Consider the following 19,489-nt stretch of genomic DNA (forward strand, 5'->3'; position numbering starts at 1 on the left):
AGGGGGGAGACATTTCTTTAGTCTTTAGCCACAAATGCCTTGTCTTTTAACTTTGTAGAAAAAGACCTGCCTTTTTATCACTTCACCCATATAGGGGCCAGCCAATCATAATGCCACAACATGAGATTAAAAAAAAAATCTTTTCCTCAAATACAAACCTATTTTTTCCCCCCCAAATATTTTGTGATGAAACTACAGAAACACATTTACTATCCAAATGTATATGTTGATTTTATGATTAATTATGCTTATTTATTTTATTTATTATTAATGTGAATGACATATATTACTATTATTTGATTATGGTTTTATTGGAGTATTTTGTTGTTATAACATTCCGCTCTGGATTGCAACCTTTTATTTTTTATTTATTTGTACATTTTTTTCCTTACACTATCTAATAAAACAAAAAGGTTGCACCTTTATACATTCCTAAACAAATGGCTATTTCCATTAACTGTGCTTTAAAGGGGCAGATGGCTCTTGTAAACGGATAGCTCTTATATGTCTAGAAGCAATCTCTTTTCTACACACATTATTTTCTTAACTGCTAGCTATTTATAGAGAGCTTCAATAGAACTGTTTCGACTGTGTAACAATTTGCTATTCAAATAAAATATTTTCAAATGCAAATCCATGCCTATTGACTTGTGTTTTCTATACAGTTATGAGACACGTGATGATTTAAGAGGGTAAGAGTTGGTGAAAATATGTTATTTCATTTTTGGAGGTGCAGAGTGCTTTGTAAATTATGATACAGATGGTACCTTTTTATATAAACACAAAGTAAACATTGGGATGGAGGCTACAGATTTATTTCATGAAGTATCTTTAGTACAAATCTGTTGGGAAATTGGAGACTTTAAGCCTTTATCATTTCTTAGAAATTATAGTAATCTTGCTCATTATTTTCAGCTTATAAAAATAGAGGGAGCTTTAGAATTAGACTTTTATTTGGGTGATCAGAGAAGTAATGTTATATATATATACACACACTGAAGACTCTACATTAGCATCTATCTGACCCACTGAAATGGAAAAACCTCACATATGACCCAATAGGATATTAGTTGTCTGTTATATGTAAGATATTTTATTATTAAGCAATCTATGCTTTCCTAGATGGGAGAAAGGTCACATACATTTCATCCCTAAATTAAAAATTCCTGGAAAAGTCTGCAAAATAGTAACATATAAATATAGTACATTTTCATATTTTCACTTAAGCTTTCTACAAGAACAGAAGCAGGTGCCAATTTTGGAATTACAAGCCCTAGCATGCCTTATCACTGATTGCCTACAGCTATAATTGACCATCCCCTTTCTGTTCTGGAATGAACTAAGCATTTATTGGAGAAGTGGCAGCAAGTCTCAGATTTGTCCAGTTGGTGCTCTGCCACAGACACACTGCTACCACACATGATAATCCAAAATGCAGTAAAAGTAGGGGCACACAAACGGAATTTATATTAAAGCTCCAAAATTGCTTACTCTTAGTGGTGCAGAGACATGCAGAATAATATCCAGGATTGATGTTTGCAAAAGTCACTTTAATGCATAGTCCCCTATTAAGAAAACCGGTGTTCATGTGCTTCCTTCATTCCAGAGATTACACCACTTTTATTTACTCGTACATCATTCTGTAGTTTCTATAGGGTAGTAGTAGAAAATCACAGACAAATCAAATAGTGAAAGGCTGAAATATTATTAAGACACACTTAAGTAATAATAATTCACAGATCATACATGTCTCTAGAGTAGGATGAACATATGTACTGGCTTCTGTACACACTAGAAGTATAAAATGAGAATGTCACAATCATTACAGATTAATTAGGTGTAAAAGTTGCAATCTGGCAATTGCCAGAACGCAGAAAAGGTGCCTGCTCCGTGTAGCACAAAGGAGGTGCAGGGAAGTTGCATGTTTATAGCAAGATTGATCCGCCATGTGACAGCCACTCAACTGTGCCCTTCATCTGACTCCATTTGTATATGAGACTCTGCAAGCTTTTAAGTACTTTACAACTAAACCTAAATATAACATTTTAGTTTACTGTAGAAGTGTGCTGCATCACCTTCCCTGAAGGACAGAACAGCTGCGTATATGCAGAGAATCATTCAGGAGTTGCTCACGGCACGCTGTCATACTTTGATCGTATATCCCACAGTCAGGTTCATAAACACACTTTTCTTTTATCGGCACGGTACAGGAGACTTTTCTTTCTCCAGGTTTAACTGCTTTATGACATTTTAGACTCTAAAAAGCACGACAATCAGTCCAAAGCTTCCAATATATGCAAAACGGTGCTCTTATCTTTGAGAGACATCATCATGATAGTTCCCAATCACCAAAAGTTGAATTTGTAGTACGGATATAAATCTGTATATATTACCCATTCATCACTCAGTTGTTTATGAAAAGAGCATTTGTTTTCATATTCTTGTGTAGGTTAACAAAGTTTAGATCTTGTATAAGGAGGAGTCTAGTTAATATCTTTTATGGAAATGCATTTAAGTAGTGCTATGTTTCACACAGTGTCAAGTACAAAAAGGAGGACATCGTAGATGTTCCCAAGCACAGTAGAAACCAGTATATTTAAAAAAACAAACAACAAAACAACCGGTTACAAGAAAAATACATTCTTTATATTTAAATAATGCTATTTTATTATTATTATTATTATTATTATTATTATTATTTATTTAGAAGGTGTCACAGGTTACCTAGTGCCAGATACAGAATCAAGTAACAAATAGATGAGGTAATACACATAAGTAGCACAGATCAGTATGAGTAATGCTATGGGGACTCTCACGGAGTGTAGCAAAAGACATGACAGGATGTACAAGGGACTCAGACTGCATGCAGACGTGGGGCAATAAGTAGAAAGGATCCTGCCCGTGAGAGCTTACGTTCTAGAGGGAGGGGGGGTGAGAGACAGTAGGACCAACTGGGAGAACATGGAGATAGCAGGCGAAGGAAGAGGAGGCGATAGATAGAATGGTAAGGAGGTGGTAGAATACGCAAACTTGAAAAGGTGAGTTTTGAGTGAGCGTTTGAAGGACTGAAGGATGGTGGAGAGTCAAATAAGGTAGGGTAGGGAGTTCCAAAGATTTGGCATAGAAGTCTTGGAGTCGAGCAAGGAAGGAGGTAATGAGAGGTGAATTAAGGCTGAGAGCAGAGCGGAGTGGTTGGGTAGGTATGTACAGTACCTTGAGACAAGGTCAGAGATGTAAGGGGGAGAAGTGTCAGTAAGGGCTTTGTAAGTCAGAGTAAGCAGCTTGAACTGAATTTTGATACGGCTGGGGAGCCAATGAAGGGATTTTATGCAGCAGAGAAACAGAAGATAAGCAAGGCTGCAGCATTCTGCATGGATTGAAGGGACAGGAAGGCCAGGGAAAAGGAGGTTGCAATAGTCAAGACAAGAAATGATGAGTGAATGGACCAGGATTTTGGATGCTTCCTGAGAGAGGAAAGGACACATTTTTGTGATGTTACGGAAGAGGAAGTGGTAGGATTTGGTGAGGAACTGGATATGAGGGGTAAAGCTGAGGGTAGAGTCAGGGGTGACTCCAAGGCAGCAGGCTTGGGTGACCGGAGAGATAGTTATGTTGTCAATCAAGAGGCAGATATTGGGAAGGACAGTAACACTGGCAGGAGGAAAAATGAAGAGCTTGGATTTGGAGATGTTGAGTCTGAGGAAGCGCTGTGACATCTGGGTAGTTACAGCCGAGAGACAGCTAGATACTTGAGTTAGGAAGGCGGGAGAGAGGTCAGAGGGAGAAAGATAGATTTCTGTGTCATCAGGTTAGAGGTGGTATTGGGGGCAAAATTATTGAAAAAGTTCACAGAGAGAGGTGGTGTAGAGAAAGAAGAGCAGAGGGCCAAAGACAGAGCCTTGGGGGACTCCAATAGAGAGAGGTAGATGGAGGAAGGAAGAGCCAGAAGCAGAGGTGCTAAAGAGTGGCCAGAGACATTGGAGGCAAACCAGGAGAGAGCTGTTTTCGTGAAGACCTAGGGAGTGAAGGGTGGTGAGGAGAAGAGAATGATTGACGGTGTCAAAAAGCAGCAGAGGGGTATGAGAAGGGAGACATGACCATTGGACTTAGCTGAGAGTAAGTAGTTTGTTAGTTGAGTGTGGGCAGTTTCAGTTCAGTGAAGGGTATGGAAGCCACACTGGAGAGAGTTAAGAAGAGAGTGGGAGGAGAGAAAGTGATTGACGATTGAAGACAAGTTGATCGAGAATTTTGGAAGCAAAGGGAAGCAGAGACATGGGGCGATAGTTGGAGAGAGAGCATGGGACAAGGGAAGGTTTTTTTTTTAAAAAAATAAGGGAGATGAGAGCATGCTTAAAGGTCAAGGGGAAAATACCTGTGGAGAGAGACAGGTTAAAGCGGTGAGCAAGGTGAAGACAGGTATTGGGTCAGAGGGAACGGAGGAACTTTGAGGGGACAGGGTCAAGAGGACGGGTTGTAGAAGAGGAGGAGGAGAGAAGAGAGGACCTCAGACACAGTTACTGAAGTGTAGGAGCCAAGGCTGGCAGAGTGAGTGATAGAGGGGACAGGTGGGGGAGAAGAGTCTGGCGAGAGCATTGTGCATAAGTCAATCTTGTATTTGAAGTAGGTGGCAAGGTCAAGAGCAGTGATGGTCGAGGGGGGAGGACACATTAAAGAATTAATGGTAGCGAAGAGTCGTTGGGGTTTATTGGACAGGGAGGAGATAAGGAATGTTAAATATTTTAATATGTGATTTAACAAGAAAGAAGTTCCATTGTGAATAGATGTGTTTGAGCATTTCCAGCTAAAAGATCAAGCATATTGCACATCCCATGTGAATGTGACATGGTACGTTCATTATGTTCCGCTCTGATCACTGTGGAAACACACAACCTTGTAAATTAGGTGCATATTCAATAAATAATCAGGAGTTGATTCTCGAGAGACAAGATTTTGGACATAAGAGGGAAGTTAAAAAATTGTAGTTTAAATATAACATTTTAGATTTGTGACAGTTCACTGTATACTATGTATAGTTTCACCAATTACTAGACCTTTAGGACCTTGTGAGAAGGTATAATTTTCCTTTGTACTGCTCACTCTCTCAGCCTACAGTAACTTCAGGCAGCACACGTACCATTCCCTGGGGATTGTGATGCCTAGAAGCATTGTGCAAATATAGGGATGGGTGTATACGTTTCACCAGGCATCTAGACATGTGTTTTAGGGGTCCAATTATATTAACCATATATCAAAAATACAAATATTTTTTAAAATATTTGAAATAAGTAATTCAAATGAATCTATCTACAAGAGTAATTTCCACCTTCTATGCAATTTACTCCTTCATGTGCTCCTCAGTCTCCCTATCTCACTGAATTAATTTCTTCTCCATGTTGAATAAGCCCCTGCACACACCTCCAGTCCTCATAACAGAGCCAACAGTACTAACTGCTGCCCCTGGATCTGCCACAGCCTCTCACTATCACATGTAATGAAGTAGCCAGAGCAATTTATTAGTTATGTGACTATTTTCTCGAAGAACAAAAATGGTTCAAGATGGGAGGTGACCTATGCCAGTGAGGCACAGTTTGAATGGGGGACATGAATAGCACAGTGGAGGATACGGTTGGTGCTCATCAGTCACCCTGTCCAGCATAAACTTAGTAGGATGATAACAGCCATATTGAAGAGAAGGCGGAGCTGTAAAAATAGCAGACCAGGTTCCATGTGTGGCAGAAGAGATTGGATTAGTTGTATAAGTCTCTGCCCAGGCTTACACTGGCTTCCCTTCCCCTACTAAATCCCCTTCAAACTCGTCACCCTCACATACAAAGCCCTCTGCAACTTCACTGCGCTCTTCATGTCCAGCCCCCTCTCCCCTCTCTGGTTGGCCAATGTCAGTCACTTTTCTTAACCTATGGTAACCGTACCTCACTCCCTTATTCAAGATTACTCCCTTGCTACCCCCACCACCACTGGAACGATCTCGCTCGTTTTATCAGACTATCTCCTAGCCTGTATAGCTTCAAACAGTCCTTGAAAACCCTCCTGTTCATAAAGCCTACCAGTCCTCAGCTCAACCATTTCACCATGTAGTATACTTCACCCTCGTTCATCCTCCTCCTCTCTCACTCTTGCTTCTTGCCCTCAGATCCCCTTACAGTGGCTCACCCCCATGCAACAACCATTTGTCTGTCCCTTTGTCTTTAGATTGTAAGCTCTGGTGAGCAGGGCCCTCTTCCCTCCTGTTCTCATTGCCCATACCTTTTGCCCACCAGATACACTGGGGAACCTCCTCCTTGGGCTCTCTGCCCCTTGACTCCACTTCCTCATTGTCTTAACATCTCTTTCAGCGGCTCTAAACTTGTTAGTTGCACCCACCCTAATGGGCACTGGTTTCAGCCTAGGCTGAATATACTTTGCACCCCAGTAGCTGTGTTGAGAGTTGTAGTGATATCTGTTTACTGTATTGTACTGTTATACCATGTACTGTCTTGTTGTTTGCCCTCTGTACAGCGCTGCTGCCTTATAAATAAAAGTTAATAATAATAATAATAATAATAATAATAATAATAATAGAATACAGGTGGTAAGTTCCATTCTGTATTTGTGACATTTTATTAATTGGCAGAACTAATAGGAGATTCTGGATTCTTCTAATAGGAAGCTATTTGATTTGTTGCAGCAATCATGATGTTCCATATCAGTTTCTGGGTAGATTTAGTTGCACACAGGAAGAGGGAGTTAAAGGGGACAAATGTGGGACTATCACATTGGCAAATCTGCAAATGAATGTATCTCCCCCCATAAGGGTTTATTTTTTGGGCAATGCTACCGTATGTGGGACAGAGTGTCTTCCTGACCAGATGGTCTGCAGTAGCTAGGAAAAATATTACAAAGTCTCAGATACCACATATAATCCATTTTCAACACATTTTCTGTAACCCGGACAGATATTAAGCTTTACGATATGTTTACGCTGAATGGGGTCCATTACTTTGGATCAAGGACCACTTCCTGGTACTTAATTCTGGTGTTCGGCAAAAAAAAAAAATCTAATGTTTAAACCTGCTTATAAACACAAGAAAAGGTATCTCCAGTCAGTGAGTTATACAATAATGAATTAAGGAGAGATTTAAGATATAACAAGCTTGAGGTCCACACTATGTTCTCTGTTGCCCTGAGATACAACACAGAGCTGCTCTCTGGACACAATGGAAGGATCACCACAGAAATGTGTTATATGCCTGGGTGGCAATGATGAGCTCTGATCTATCGGTCAGATGCAGAGGAATTTGTGGCCATGGAGGACTTGGTCAGTGGAGGCCAATATATGTGTGAATCTGGGCTTGGCTGTTGGACTCTTACTACTGTTCACAAATCCTATAAGTCCGACAGGAGATAAAGGGCTTATAGGTAAAAAAAGGACTGCACTCTGTACCAAGAGATGCTGGAATAGAACTGAGGGGACTGAAACCATAATTATGTACAACAATCAAGCTAGAATAACAACTTAGGGGGTGATTCTGTGTGTGTGAATACATATCCTGATGGGTGACATAGATGGTTATGGTGAAAATAATAAGACTGGGATAGAAAATAATTTGGGTGTTGTGTTTTTCTTTGGGGGTGGCAGCAGGGAAGGGGGACTCGGGTAATGCTCAGACATTTTATAATTATTTCATTTTGTATTTTTTTGGCTCTTTTTTTTTTTTTTTTTTTTTTTTTTTTTTAACAGCCTCCCTCTCAATCCACTTCTAGATTTCCTGATGTCTTGCTCAGCAAGATGTTTTTTAGAAGTCTTTACCAGGAGATTACATGACTGCAAAGCACATGACAATTACATGCAATGCACATGACAATCCCACGCAAGGTATATGACATAAGGAATCGGTTTCCAACTTGCTCTTATTATCCTGATCCCCTGGCACTGGAATGAGTATAAGCAAGCGTCACCCCTTTCCCATGTTACGGACACTTGTCTTACACCAAACAAGGGTACAACCAGCCTCGGACTGGCCTGCCGGACAGCCGGGCTAACCACCGGTAAGCCCCGCCGTGATTAAGCTCCGCCCCCTCTGTTGTTAGGGCGGAGCTTACAGAACAGATGACAAGTGACTCGAGAACAACACAGCAATGGCGGCGGGGAGACTACACACTACCGCGCAGGTGCCCCGGCAAAAAGTCCAAGGCAAAGGGAAAGTGGTTTCGCGCAAAGTGCCTTACTCTGTGCAGAAGGCGACATCCCAACACCTTGTGCGTCAGAAGCTGGAGACACTAAAAGAAGCGGACACAAATCTCCAGCAACCATCTCAACGTCATTGTTATATGGGAAGCACAGGTAGCAGTATTATTCCTCTTAAAACTGAAAAACACAAAGCTCGAGGGTCCAGCCCTCAAACTTATAGCTTTAAGTAGATGTAACTCCAGGTGTTGTGAAACTACAAGTCCCAGCATACCCCTTCCAGCAATAAGCTACTATAAATTGGCAAAGCGTGCTGGGGCTTGTAGTTTCACAACACCTGGAGTGCCACAGGTTAGCCAAGCCTGGTCTGGTGGGACAATCCAGATTTTTGGTGACTGTTCTGCCCAATCTAAGGGGCAGGTCAAGACTGTGTACTCTTTATACACACTGCATATATACTACTCTATGGTGCGAGCTGTCCTTCGTGGGCTGACCACTCCCCCTCTAGTGTCTGGTCCCGCCTATATGATGTCTGACCACACCCCCTCTGGTGGGCCCCTAGCGTTGCAGTCTCCCTGTGGGCCCTTCATGCCCCAGTCCGACACTGGGTACAACACTTTCATAGTACAACATTTACATGCATCATACACACCTTTCCAACTGATTTTTGGTCATTAAGAAACACCCAGTCACTCTCACTTGCATATAAAGAAGGTCACCAATTATTACACAATGACTTTTAAATACTTTTAATTAAATTCAATTGAGATTTGGAAAAAAACCACAAATAATTTCAGGAAATCTTTAAAAAGAAACATTTGATATGTCAGCAGTAAAGATGGCCATTTCAAGCATCCATTTCTGTTTTACAAATATTACAATTAATGCACCAAAGGGGAAAATTTAAGGACCCGCATTTTTTTTTTTTTTATAGCACACCCTCATTAGAAATATCACAATTTGTAATATACAGATATACTATTATATACAACATCTAATAGAAATCCATAATATAGAACATCCAGGACTATTTACACTTAAGAACCTTCCCAACTAGTAGAAAAAGGCCTGTGAGCTGGTGGCCTACCACATACTGTAGAACGAGGCTGCGAACCCAGAATCATCAAGTTCACAGATAATCCACGAGAACAATAAAGAACCCTATTCCAACCCAGTCATTTCAAACAAAGGACAAACAGTGGTTTGAGGAACAAAAAAAAAAACCTCTCTCTGGCCCATTATATCTTTTTTTTTTCTTTTTCCATTTTTTTTTAATTTAGAACATTTCCCTTTAAATACAGGTAAGGACTGGGTGGTATGGGCTTAATAAAGAGAAGATAGACAGCTTCTAAAACAGTCTTAATGGTGATAGGCAAGATGAATACGATCCATAATTTTACACGAACTCATATTTACTGGCATCACCTATGTAATTCCAGAGGAGCTGACAGGCGAAGTGCTTAAATCCTTTCGTTCACATCACCCTGAGTGGAAATGATTTTTGCTGTATAAATCTCACGGAGATGAAAAACGTGTATCCTGATTGAACCCTGTGTAACCCTTTCACTGCTCGTGGGCTTTGTACAAGCAACATCTAAGAACTCAAATTATGCCTGTTTCCACAAATATAAATGGCACAATGATTTAAGGTAAACACTTTGCTAACCTACAGGTCTTCATATCATCCTAGCTAGCATTTACATTCCAAATACAGGTGGTGGAAGCTAAATACCAATCCACACAGGGATTCACAGCGCTAAATGCAGATACCATTGTGCACTTAATATACACACAGTGGGGGCAGATATTTGGACGACAGACCTAATATCAGTGGCGGATCCAGGGGGGGCGATCGCCCCCCCCTAGCAGGGGCTTGCTGCCGACAGCTACACACTGTGCAGGTCCGTTCAGCAGTGACAGTGTGCTGCCCGGCTGCTCGGATTGTGTTTTAAACAGCACACTGTCACTGCTGAAAGGACCTGCACATACTGTGCAGCCGCCGGCAGACTTAGAAGTCGGAAAGGGGGCGAGGCCTAAATCGCCCCCCCCCCCCCCCCCCCCCCCCCCCCTACATCGCCCGGGGTATAATAATTTCCTAAATCCGCCCCTGCCTAACATTTATAAGACAGCAGCCATTTCATTCACCAAGACCCAGGGACGTTAATAAGGTGCTGGTTCCTAGTGAACGGATAGGCCGCACTTGGATCCACACATAAAATGGCTCCCTCCATTGTGTGTAGGTGACAGGTACACGTTTTTTTAATAATTGCAAAACTACTGCACTAAAAAGACCACTAATTCTATATACACGGTCATCAAGTCAACTCAAAGTTTAACTTATCATTTCTCCATATTTGTGCCAAGTTATTTATCAAAATGACTGTGGTCTTATTACCTCACGTAAGTTGGAGATTTCTACCAGTGAAAATCTGCCCTTTGTGGTGCTAGGCAATCTCCTGCTGCAAAACAATAATTAAAACAAACACAATGCTATCTCCAATATGCAAATGACACAATTACTACTAATTCAGAGTTGAACTGCCAGAGAGGAGCAGAGACATGTGCAAGGCATTGAGTATGAACAGTAGCAGGTTATCTCCCTGTGAAGACATCTGTTGATTTAGCCTGAGGAGATTAACACTAACATACTGCTCTGCACTTTCTGACTGAAAGTCACAAATAAAAAGTCTTCACTTAAAATCCATAGAACAAAATTACAAACAAACAATCTCTTTTCAGTGTAATCAACAGGCCCTATTTACATAAATCTAATTGGTAGAAACTTGAATAGAACACAGGATAAGAATCACTTAAATTAGTGCAACAAAATCCCATCGACACAAAAAACCCAACCACATACAAGTGCCCAAATGTGCATTTAGCTGCATTTAGAGACATTTCTACTTCATATGTACTAATAGAACAGAAAATGAATCACATTGAAAAAAATGTAGCTAATTTCTATGACCAAAATTAAATAATGAGGAAGGTCACACAAAAATATAGCATTCATTACATAGGTGTGAAAAAAAAACATACAAGGCAACAACAATAAGGTCAATTAAACTTTAAAACACATACATCTCTAGCAAAAAAGCAACAACATTTTTTCTTCACTTGGTAAATGTCTCAAGTCTCAAATAAAACATTTAAAACATGTTTAGGCTCTCCAGGAACTCTAAATGACTCAGGGCCTAGCGCTCTGCCGATACATCACAACATTTAATGATTTGTTTCTCAAACAATAGAAAAAACAAAAACAACTTTTAAGGCCCTATTATCACAGCTCCCAATTACAGCAAGTTTAAAAAGGAAACTGTGATAAACAGACTACTTTATTTTGCATTAGCGCGGCTTCTGAAGACACAGAACCATGCCTGTTCCATTGACATCACAGAACTTTCCAGCAGTGAAAGTGTTACAGAGACAGACAGACATAACAATGTGAAACAATTAAATCCATGTCATTTAGACTCCTTGCAAGAACTGTTGTTGATGCTGGTTACGTGGTCCCTTGTCCTTTGGTGCTGTTGCATCATTCAGCTTCGTCAGACAATCCTCCTGCTATCATCAATGTTGCAACCGAAGTTGCATCATATCTTAGTGCCTAATGGATGGTTTACGGACAACCTACCCAGGGGGGGTCCAGCCCCGCTAGACACACATTACAACATTTCACAGCTCGTCCTTATTAAAAAGTTCTCTTCGTAGGTGCAGAGTCATATATATATATATATATATATATATATATATATATATATATATATATATATTTTAAAAAAAACCTCTTTGCTAGAGTTCAGTATAAAAAAAAGTGCTTCAATTGGAAGATTTGCTGACGGCACTGGCAGAGCGGCGAAGCTTTCCCGAGACTTTACTTCTGGTGGAACGGGTTAGTGTTGGAGACGTGGGTTCCGATGTCTCCGTTCCTGCACTTATTGTCAGATCAGAACTGGTACTTGCAGGGAGACCTAAGGAAGAGAAAAACAGAGATTCAAAGGCTATTTACATTGCAGCAACACAATTTTCCTGTTTCATCCACTTTAAAAAGAATTACAAAGAAGAACAGGCCCATACTGAAAAGTGCCAAATTCAACAGAAAATGGAAATATAATAGTATGTATACAGGGTGACTGATGCTATGTAAATGCATGGAATCACATGTGCAGGATCTCTACGGAAATATATTCTCTCACATCTATGCAACAATCTCTCTTATTGGTTGGAGGTTTGTACAGGACAGAATACAACCACTGGGGAAAATGTTCCCTCTAATTTCTGAATGAAACAAGAGGAATTATTTGTGGCAAACATAGCCTACATTTCCCTTCTGAGGGACATCTACATATACAGGGTAGCTAAAGACAGCATATCATACCCAAAATGTCCATATTATCCTGAAAATAAATGCCATTTCCTTACACAGTGTCCCCAACCAAGATATTGCAGCCCACCCTGTGCCCCCAAAAGAAAGTGTAGCACACCAATAGGTAGCAGCAGAGAAAAAGCATAACCAGCCTGTGCCCCGAAACACACAGTACATGGCAGCCTGCACCTCCATAAAACAAAAAATCAACCCAGTAGACACTGGCCTGTACTCTCACCCCCAGAAATAAACCACACACACCAGCCTACGCCAAGAACTACAACAGCCTAGGATCTGCTATTACTACTAAATTAAGACAAAGCTCCGCCTATAGGAAGATCCGGTTATGATGTCAGCTGCGTGACTAATAACAGCGCGGCTCAGCGGGGTGGGGGTATTACAGTTGGGTGGGGGCGTTACACTCATTGCCAGCCATATATTAGAGAGTAATTCCCAATAACTCTAATACATAGTTGACAATTTCTTTTCTCTGGGATCTCCTAGAGGGTATGTGAAGTACAAATATAGAGGGGGCAGGGCATTTAGAATCCCGTCATCTAGCACAGTGGCCTAGTGGTTAGCAATTCTGCCTCACAGCGCTGGGGTCATAAGTTCAATTCCCAACCATGGTCTTATCTGTGTGAAGTTTGTATGTTCTCCCTGTGTTTGCGTGGGTTCCTCCGGGTGCTCCAGTTTCCTCCCACACTACAAAAACATACTGGTAGGTTAATTGGTTGCTATAAAAAAATTGACCCTAGTCTCTCCCTCTCTGTCTGTTTGTGTGTGAGTGTGTCTATATTAGGGAATATAGACTGTAAGCTCCAATGGGGCAGGGACTGATGTGAATAAGTTCTCTGTACTGCGCTGCGGAATTAGTGGCGCTATATAAATAAATGATGATGATGATGAATGATGATAATCTAGGCCCTGCACCACAATCACATCATTTAGCCGTGGAAGAGGGCAGGATGAAGGGCCTGCTCTTCGGGGAGATCTATCCGTGATTCGGGAGACTGGACAAGTATGTCTAATATGCTATAGTTCAATATATGCTATAGTAACAATATTACAACATGTGTTTTACTTTTAAGAAAGATGATGCATTGATGCTATGTGCTGCATTACAAAATGCAGGCTTTATGTAATGTTCAGCATGGGTATCTCTTATACCCAGTGCACAATGGACTCTATAATTTGCCATTCATTGTGGCAGTGTAAGGTGCTGGTGGGTGTTATTTGGAGTGAGAACCCAACACAAAGACTGCATTATTTCTGAGGGCCTTTTAGTTATGGTACTACTGTGCTCTCTAGACATGGTAACCACCCTGAGGTCTACTGGCTATCAAGTCAATGCTCCCTAGACATGGTAACCACCCTGAGGTATACCTGCTATCCAGTGCAATGCTCTCTAAACATGGTAATCTCCTGAGGTATACCTGCTATCCAGTGCAATGCTCTCTAAACATGGTAATCATCTGAGGTATACCTGCTATCCAGTGCAATGCTCTCTAAACATGTTAATCTCCTGAGGTATATCTGCTATGCAGTGCAATGCTCTCTAGACATGGAAGTTATCTGAGAGGTATACCTGCTATCCAGTACAATGCTCTCTAGACATGGAAGTTATCTGAGAGGTATACCTGCTATCCAGTGCAATGCTCTCTAGACATGGAAGTTATCTGAGGTATACCTGCTATCCAGTGCAATGCTCTCTAGACATGGAAGTTATCTGAGGTATACCTGCTATCCAGTGCAATGCTCTCTAGACATGGAAGTTATCTGAGGTATACCTGCTATCCAGTACAATGCTCTCTAGACATGGAAGTTATCTGAGGTATACCTTTCTTAAGCGTATAGCTTTCTAGAAATATCCAACAAAGGAGAAAGAGAGTGCATATAATAAGGTATTAAAATATATGCAGCCTTGGTGTACAGAAGACAAGGTGACAAAATGCACACAACAGAAATACAATGTCGGTCTTGTGATGGCATTTTTATGATGGGTGAGCAGGATGCAAGCTTTGTTTACCTCAACCCTGAAACCCAAATAAAGCATAAATTAAAGCACAAATCAGCAAGAGGATAACACTGTGTAAAGCCAGGCAAATCCCAGGCTGCGGCAGCGGTTTACGCGAGCTTGCACGCTGATATTTTAAACATTAACTTACAACGCAATTATTCCCTGAAGAGTTAGATGACTGAAGGTCACAACAAAATAGCTTGTCTGAATGGGACCAGATGAGGTTGCAGCTATTAAACATACCAGAAAATGAATAAAATTAAAGCCTGTGTGTAACAAATCTTTCCCAGTACAATTATAAATGTGCACCAAGGAATTCAGAAATGTCTGTTGCAATCGAGGACTGTTGTTGCTTTTTGTTCGCACACAGTCTCTCTGGGTAGTAGGGTAAGAGGGAATTTAATTTCATCACTTACTCTGTTTATGCATCATCTTTAAATCATGAGGTATTGCCAAAAACAACACGTAAAAATCTCCAACCTTTTCACACAATGGTTGGAAATGACAATGAAGAGGATGTCATGGCATTTGCTGCACTGAAGAATACTTCTGTGATTCATGAATGTAATGGATGACCATCATAAATGCATGATATAAACTAGCAAATACTAACTAATATATCAATGCTGGTGATATAGATGTAGAAGTTTAGCAGCAGCTTACACTGGGGTAATAGGCATTCCAGCAGCCAACACATCTGAAAGAAGCATGTGAAATACAGTTCTCTTAGGGATCAATGATCCCTATGGCAGCCACTCTTGTCTGCCCAAAGCTTAGAAACATCCTGGAACAAATCCAGCTATAGGATGAAAATTTGCACCAGGACAAACCATGTTGCGATCAAGGGATGCCTATGCAATTTAAATTTTTTGCACGCAGGAAAAATACTGCCTGCTTTTACATATAGCACACATACCGGCCAGCTTTATTTTCAAGCTGCAATTTACAGTTGAGCTAGGACATGCCCCTCCCACCTTTTTAAATCTCTTCACATATTTTACATTTGTTCCCTCTTGCAGTACTTTGACAGGATTTCTCTAATGCAAATCACTTCACTTTGGAGAAGAAATCTTTAAAGCACAAGAAAAGCCCCGCTCCGGCGACCCCTAGGGGAGGCAGAGCCCCGCTCCGGCGACCCCTAGGGGAGGCAGAGCCCCGCTCCGGCGACCCCTAGGGGAGGCAGAGCCCCGCTACGGCGACCCCTAGGGGAGGCAGAGCCCCGCTACGGCGACCCCTAGGGGAGGCAGAGCCCCGCTACGGCGACCCCTAGGGGAGGCAGAGCCCCGCTACGGCGACCCCTAGGGGAGGCAGAGCCCCGCTACGGGGACCAGTTTACAAATCTCTGATTACTAGTACTCACTAACTGAGATTACTTATTAGTAGACCTTTAATGGAGAACTGGCTCTTTCTAATTACTGAGATGATCTACCTCCTCCAGCAATGTACATGCCTCATCCTTATTATTTATGCCGCAGGTCAACAAGCAATATTTTTGGTGACAAATGTTAAAGTTGTAATTAATGGAAGAGGTGGCCCTAAGAGCAGACAGGACTTTAAAGTGAGCCTTTAAATTTTTCCACCATGTGTATTCACTTCTAGACCAATTGCTTGAAATGAAGCCCTTCCCAAAAGTAGTAAGGGGTGTCCACGTATAGCTGCATTTGCACAAAACTAAAGGCACTGCATGTCTACATATGCTGGAGTACGGACCTTTGTAGTGTGTGTGTGTATATATTGTTTATAACTTTTGTTTCACCCAGGCAGCACTCTATATGGTTGTATTAGCATTGTGTCTTACCTGCCAGCGTAGCCGGTTTTACCTATCCCGTTGTAACGTCTCCCAAAAATGTAACTTTCCAGTTATTAGCTTGCTTCCATCAAGGCACTCAAATCATTCTTGACACATAGCAGATACATGGACATCACTGAAAAACTGTTATACATGCTGAGATGTCTGTTTCCACCCTCCATCCCCATACACTTAAGTCTGGTGAGATCAAATATGGAAGAGAGTCTGAAGGAATTTGCAGAGCCAATTGCATTCCAGTAAAGCTGCTGCAGGAACAAGTGTGTAAAATGGGGTTTGCTTTATTTAGCAGTTTTCAAGTACATTTGTCAACCCCCCCCCCCCCCCGCACCCCCACTAATTTGTCTAACTCAAGACTGTCATCCATATGCTCATGTGTACCTCATGCAGAACTCATGTGTGCTAGGTAATTAATTCATCAGGCTAATGTTGACATGATTTCTGAATTAGCAAATGCAGCTACAGGTTGATGCATTTAATGTTAGTAAGGAGATAATGTCTAAAGTTGCTGCCTATCAGCATTTTTGTAATCAGTTTAACATTACTGACATATATGGTTGTATTTCACCTGTGGTTTAATTTTATACTTTACCATTACCAGAAACACTGTAAAAATACCCATACTGAGGAAACCTGCCTCAGATGCTAGTATGGAGAAATTTGAGGTCAGTGGTATTACCTACCACCCACATTCCCATTGTTAAGGCCAGAGAATGATATGCTCCAATCAGCATAGTATCCATATACTCACAATGCACCAAAACACTGCTCCGTCTGTTCACTACTAAGGAAGTTGAATAGATCATTGTAGGAAGACTTAACTGGATGCAATTATACAATTCTAAAGAGTGAGTCTCTGGTATTCTCTTACACAACTGGTCTTTGGATAGTCAAATGTTCATTAAACACAATGATTTCTTACTCTTTTGATGTCATAATACACCTACCCTTTATCATTGTTTTCACAGCTCAACATGAATAAACTATTGAACTTTTAATCTAATCTTTAGGTAATGTTTTAAATGATCGTTCTCATAAGCCTGGCTTATTTTCTTACAAGACCTCTAACTTCTCTCCCCCCCAAATTGAACCTGGTGTAATAACAGGAATGGTTTATGGCTATCCTATACTAAACATTGGTAACATGTCTAGAATTAAGAGTCATGGAAAAGCAGATTAAAATGACATACAAAATAAATGGTCAGAGTGGAAACAAACAAGGAGCGGTCTATGACCATTGCACTGTGTGTCTGTCCATTTTGGATTTTATATAAAAGGAATATAACTCCTACTTTAAATATTGGTTAATAAATTGTGGAAAAGAAGCATGGGCAGCACGGTGGCTTAGTGGTTAGCACTTCTGCCTCACAGCACTGAGGTCATGAGTTTGATTCCCGACCATGGCCTTATCTGTGAGGAGTTTGCATGTTCTCCCTGTGTTTGTGTGGGTTTCCTCCGGGTGCTCCGGTTTCCTCCCACATTCCAAAAACATAATTTACATAGGTTAATTGGCTGCTAACAAATTGACCCTAGTCTGTGTGTGTGTGTTAGGGAATTTAGACTGTAAGCCCCAATGGGGCAGGGACTGATGTGAGTGAGTTCTCTGTACGGTGCTGCAGAATTAGTGGCGCTATATAAATAAATGGTGATGATGAAGAATCATGGCAGAGCATTGTATAGCGGGACACAAGATCTGCCACCACTGTTAGCAGCAGCACAGGGATCCTGTTCTATATTGTAGTCTGGTTTGCTGCAATCACTGTGCTGCGGTGGTAAAGTTGGAAGAACATAAAAATCCTATATTAATAGTCTAACATCTAGATAGTCTGTATAATGTTTAGTGAATAAAAGTTGAGACTAAATAGCTAGAAAAGTGGTCAGATAGTTATTACAATCTTATACAAGGACAGACAAAACAGAAAAACAAGAATTAGAAAATAGTAAAAGATATTCACAAAGCCTCTAGGTCTATTCCATTGCTATGGAATAAAAAAAAACAACCAATAGAACACAAACAGTACAAGACCTCAACATTCACAATGTTTATAAAGATAATCTTAGAGTACGCACAAACTGATCTACATGTGTTTTAAACTGTGATAATTTCCACAACAGTAACGCTTGTCCAAACAGGCTAATGTCAGTGGTATAAATTGTACTATTGTAAGGAATCAGAGTATTAGTATCTGTGAATAAGGGTAACTCAAAAAACAATGCATACCAGCTGGTGGGACAACCAATAAAAGATTAGTTATAAATTGCTAAGACAAGACAGTACAGACTGAGATGAAATAAAATGAAATTACAGAAAGACAACAATCTAATTCCACAATCAACTGTTTTAAAGAAAACTGCTCTGTGAAAAAATGCAGATGCTTGTTAGTCTGGGTTCGGAATGGAAATTCTTTATCTCTTTTTTTTTTTGTTTTGCTCCCTCGGGGCATGGAGATAGGGGGAAGGGAGCGGCTTTTTGTATCATATGTTCCTGCAGCTAAACAGAATGGCAGATGGTCAAATTAATACAAATTCAGCCAATTGGGCAGGCTCAAGCAGCATTCAAGCAAGCTATTCAACAATACTGCTACTGTGCATATAAAGAACACTAACGTCCAAACAGGCAGAAGTGTGTACAGGCGAAGCCACACCTAGCTGCTTACAACATTCCATTAGCCCCAAAACTTTGCACATTCCATCAGTCAAAACTTTCTTCTGGCAAATCCTTAACTATGCAATCAACCTTGAAGCTTCTTCTGAAGCATCTTGATTGATAGAGAGACGGCAGCTGCAGAACGAGCAAGTAATAACCACGGCAGATAAAGCCTTTCATACAAATATTGTAATTCCACTCGCAAGCTGCCTGGCACGAACTCTAATTAGTTGGCCTTTTTCTTGTAATGAAACTTTGAAGGTCTGTTTCCACACCAAGCTGTAAACAAATTAACCTGCTTCATCCTAGAAAGGCTGTTCTAGTTGGAAGGGCAATAAGGCACTAAAAGAAAGATTAACCACCATTCAAAGTAATACAGGTGTGCATCTGAAAAACACATTTTAGCGTAACAAAATAGAAAATAAAAAAAAGATATAAAAAGATTTTAAAAATTTAAATTCACA

The 19,489-nt window shown here is 40.7% G+C and overlaps 1 protein-coding gene across 2 annotated transcripts in view; it reads right to left on the reverse strand.

Annotated features, from left to right (window-relative positions):
* Nucleotides 1-11,909: 11,909 nt before the first annotated feature.
* RALGAPA2 (Ral GTPase activating protein catalytic subunit alpha 2) overlaps nucleotides 11,910-19,489 on the reverse strand; it is a 246,852-nt gene continuing 239,272 nt past the window's right edge. Inside the window, exon 39 of one of the 2 annotated variants that reach the window (XM_075203830.1) lies at nucleotides 11,910-12,156. In XM_075203830.1, the coding sequence (XP_075059931.1) occupies nucleotides 12,005-12,156 (152 nt within the window). In that variant the 3' untranslated portion in view covers nucleotides 11,910-12,004. The remainder of the gene's footprint in view (nucleotides 12,157-19,489) is intronic. The other variant, XM_075203831.1, reaches the window with a different exon arrangement.

Source organism: Mixophyes fleayi, chromosome 3, assembly GCF_038048845.1.
Source record: "Mixophyes fleayi isolate aMixFle1 chromosome 3, aMixFle1.hap1, whole genome shotgun sequence".
Classification (NCBI taxonomy): domain Eukaryota; kingdom Metazoa; phylum Chordata; class Amphibia; order Anura; family Limnodynastidae; genus Mixophyes; species Mixophyes fleayi.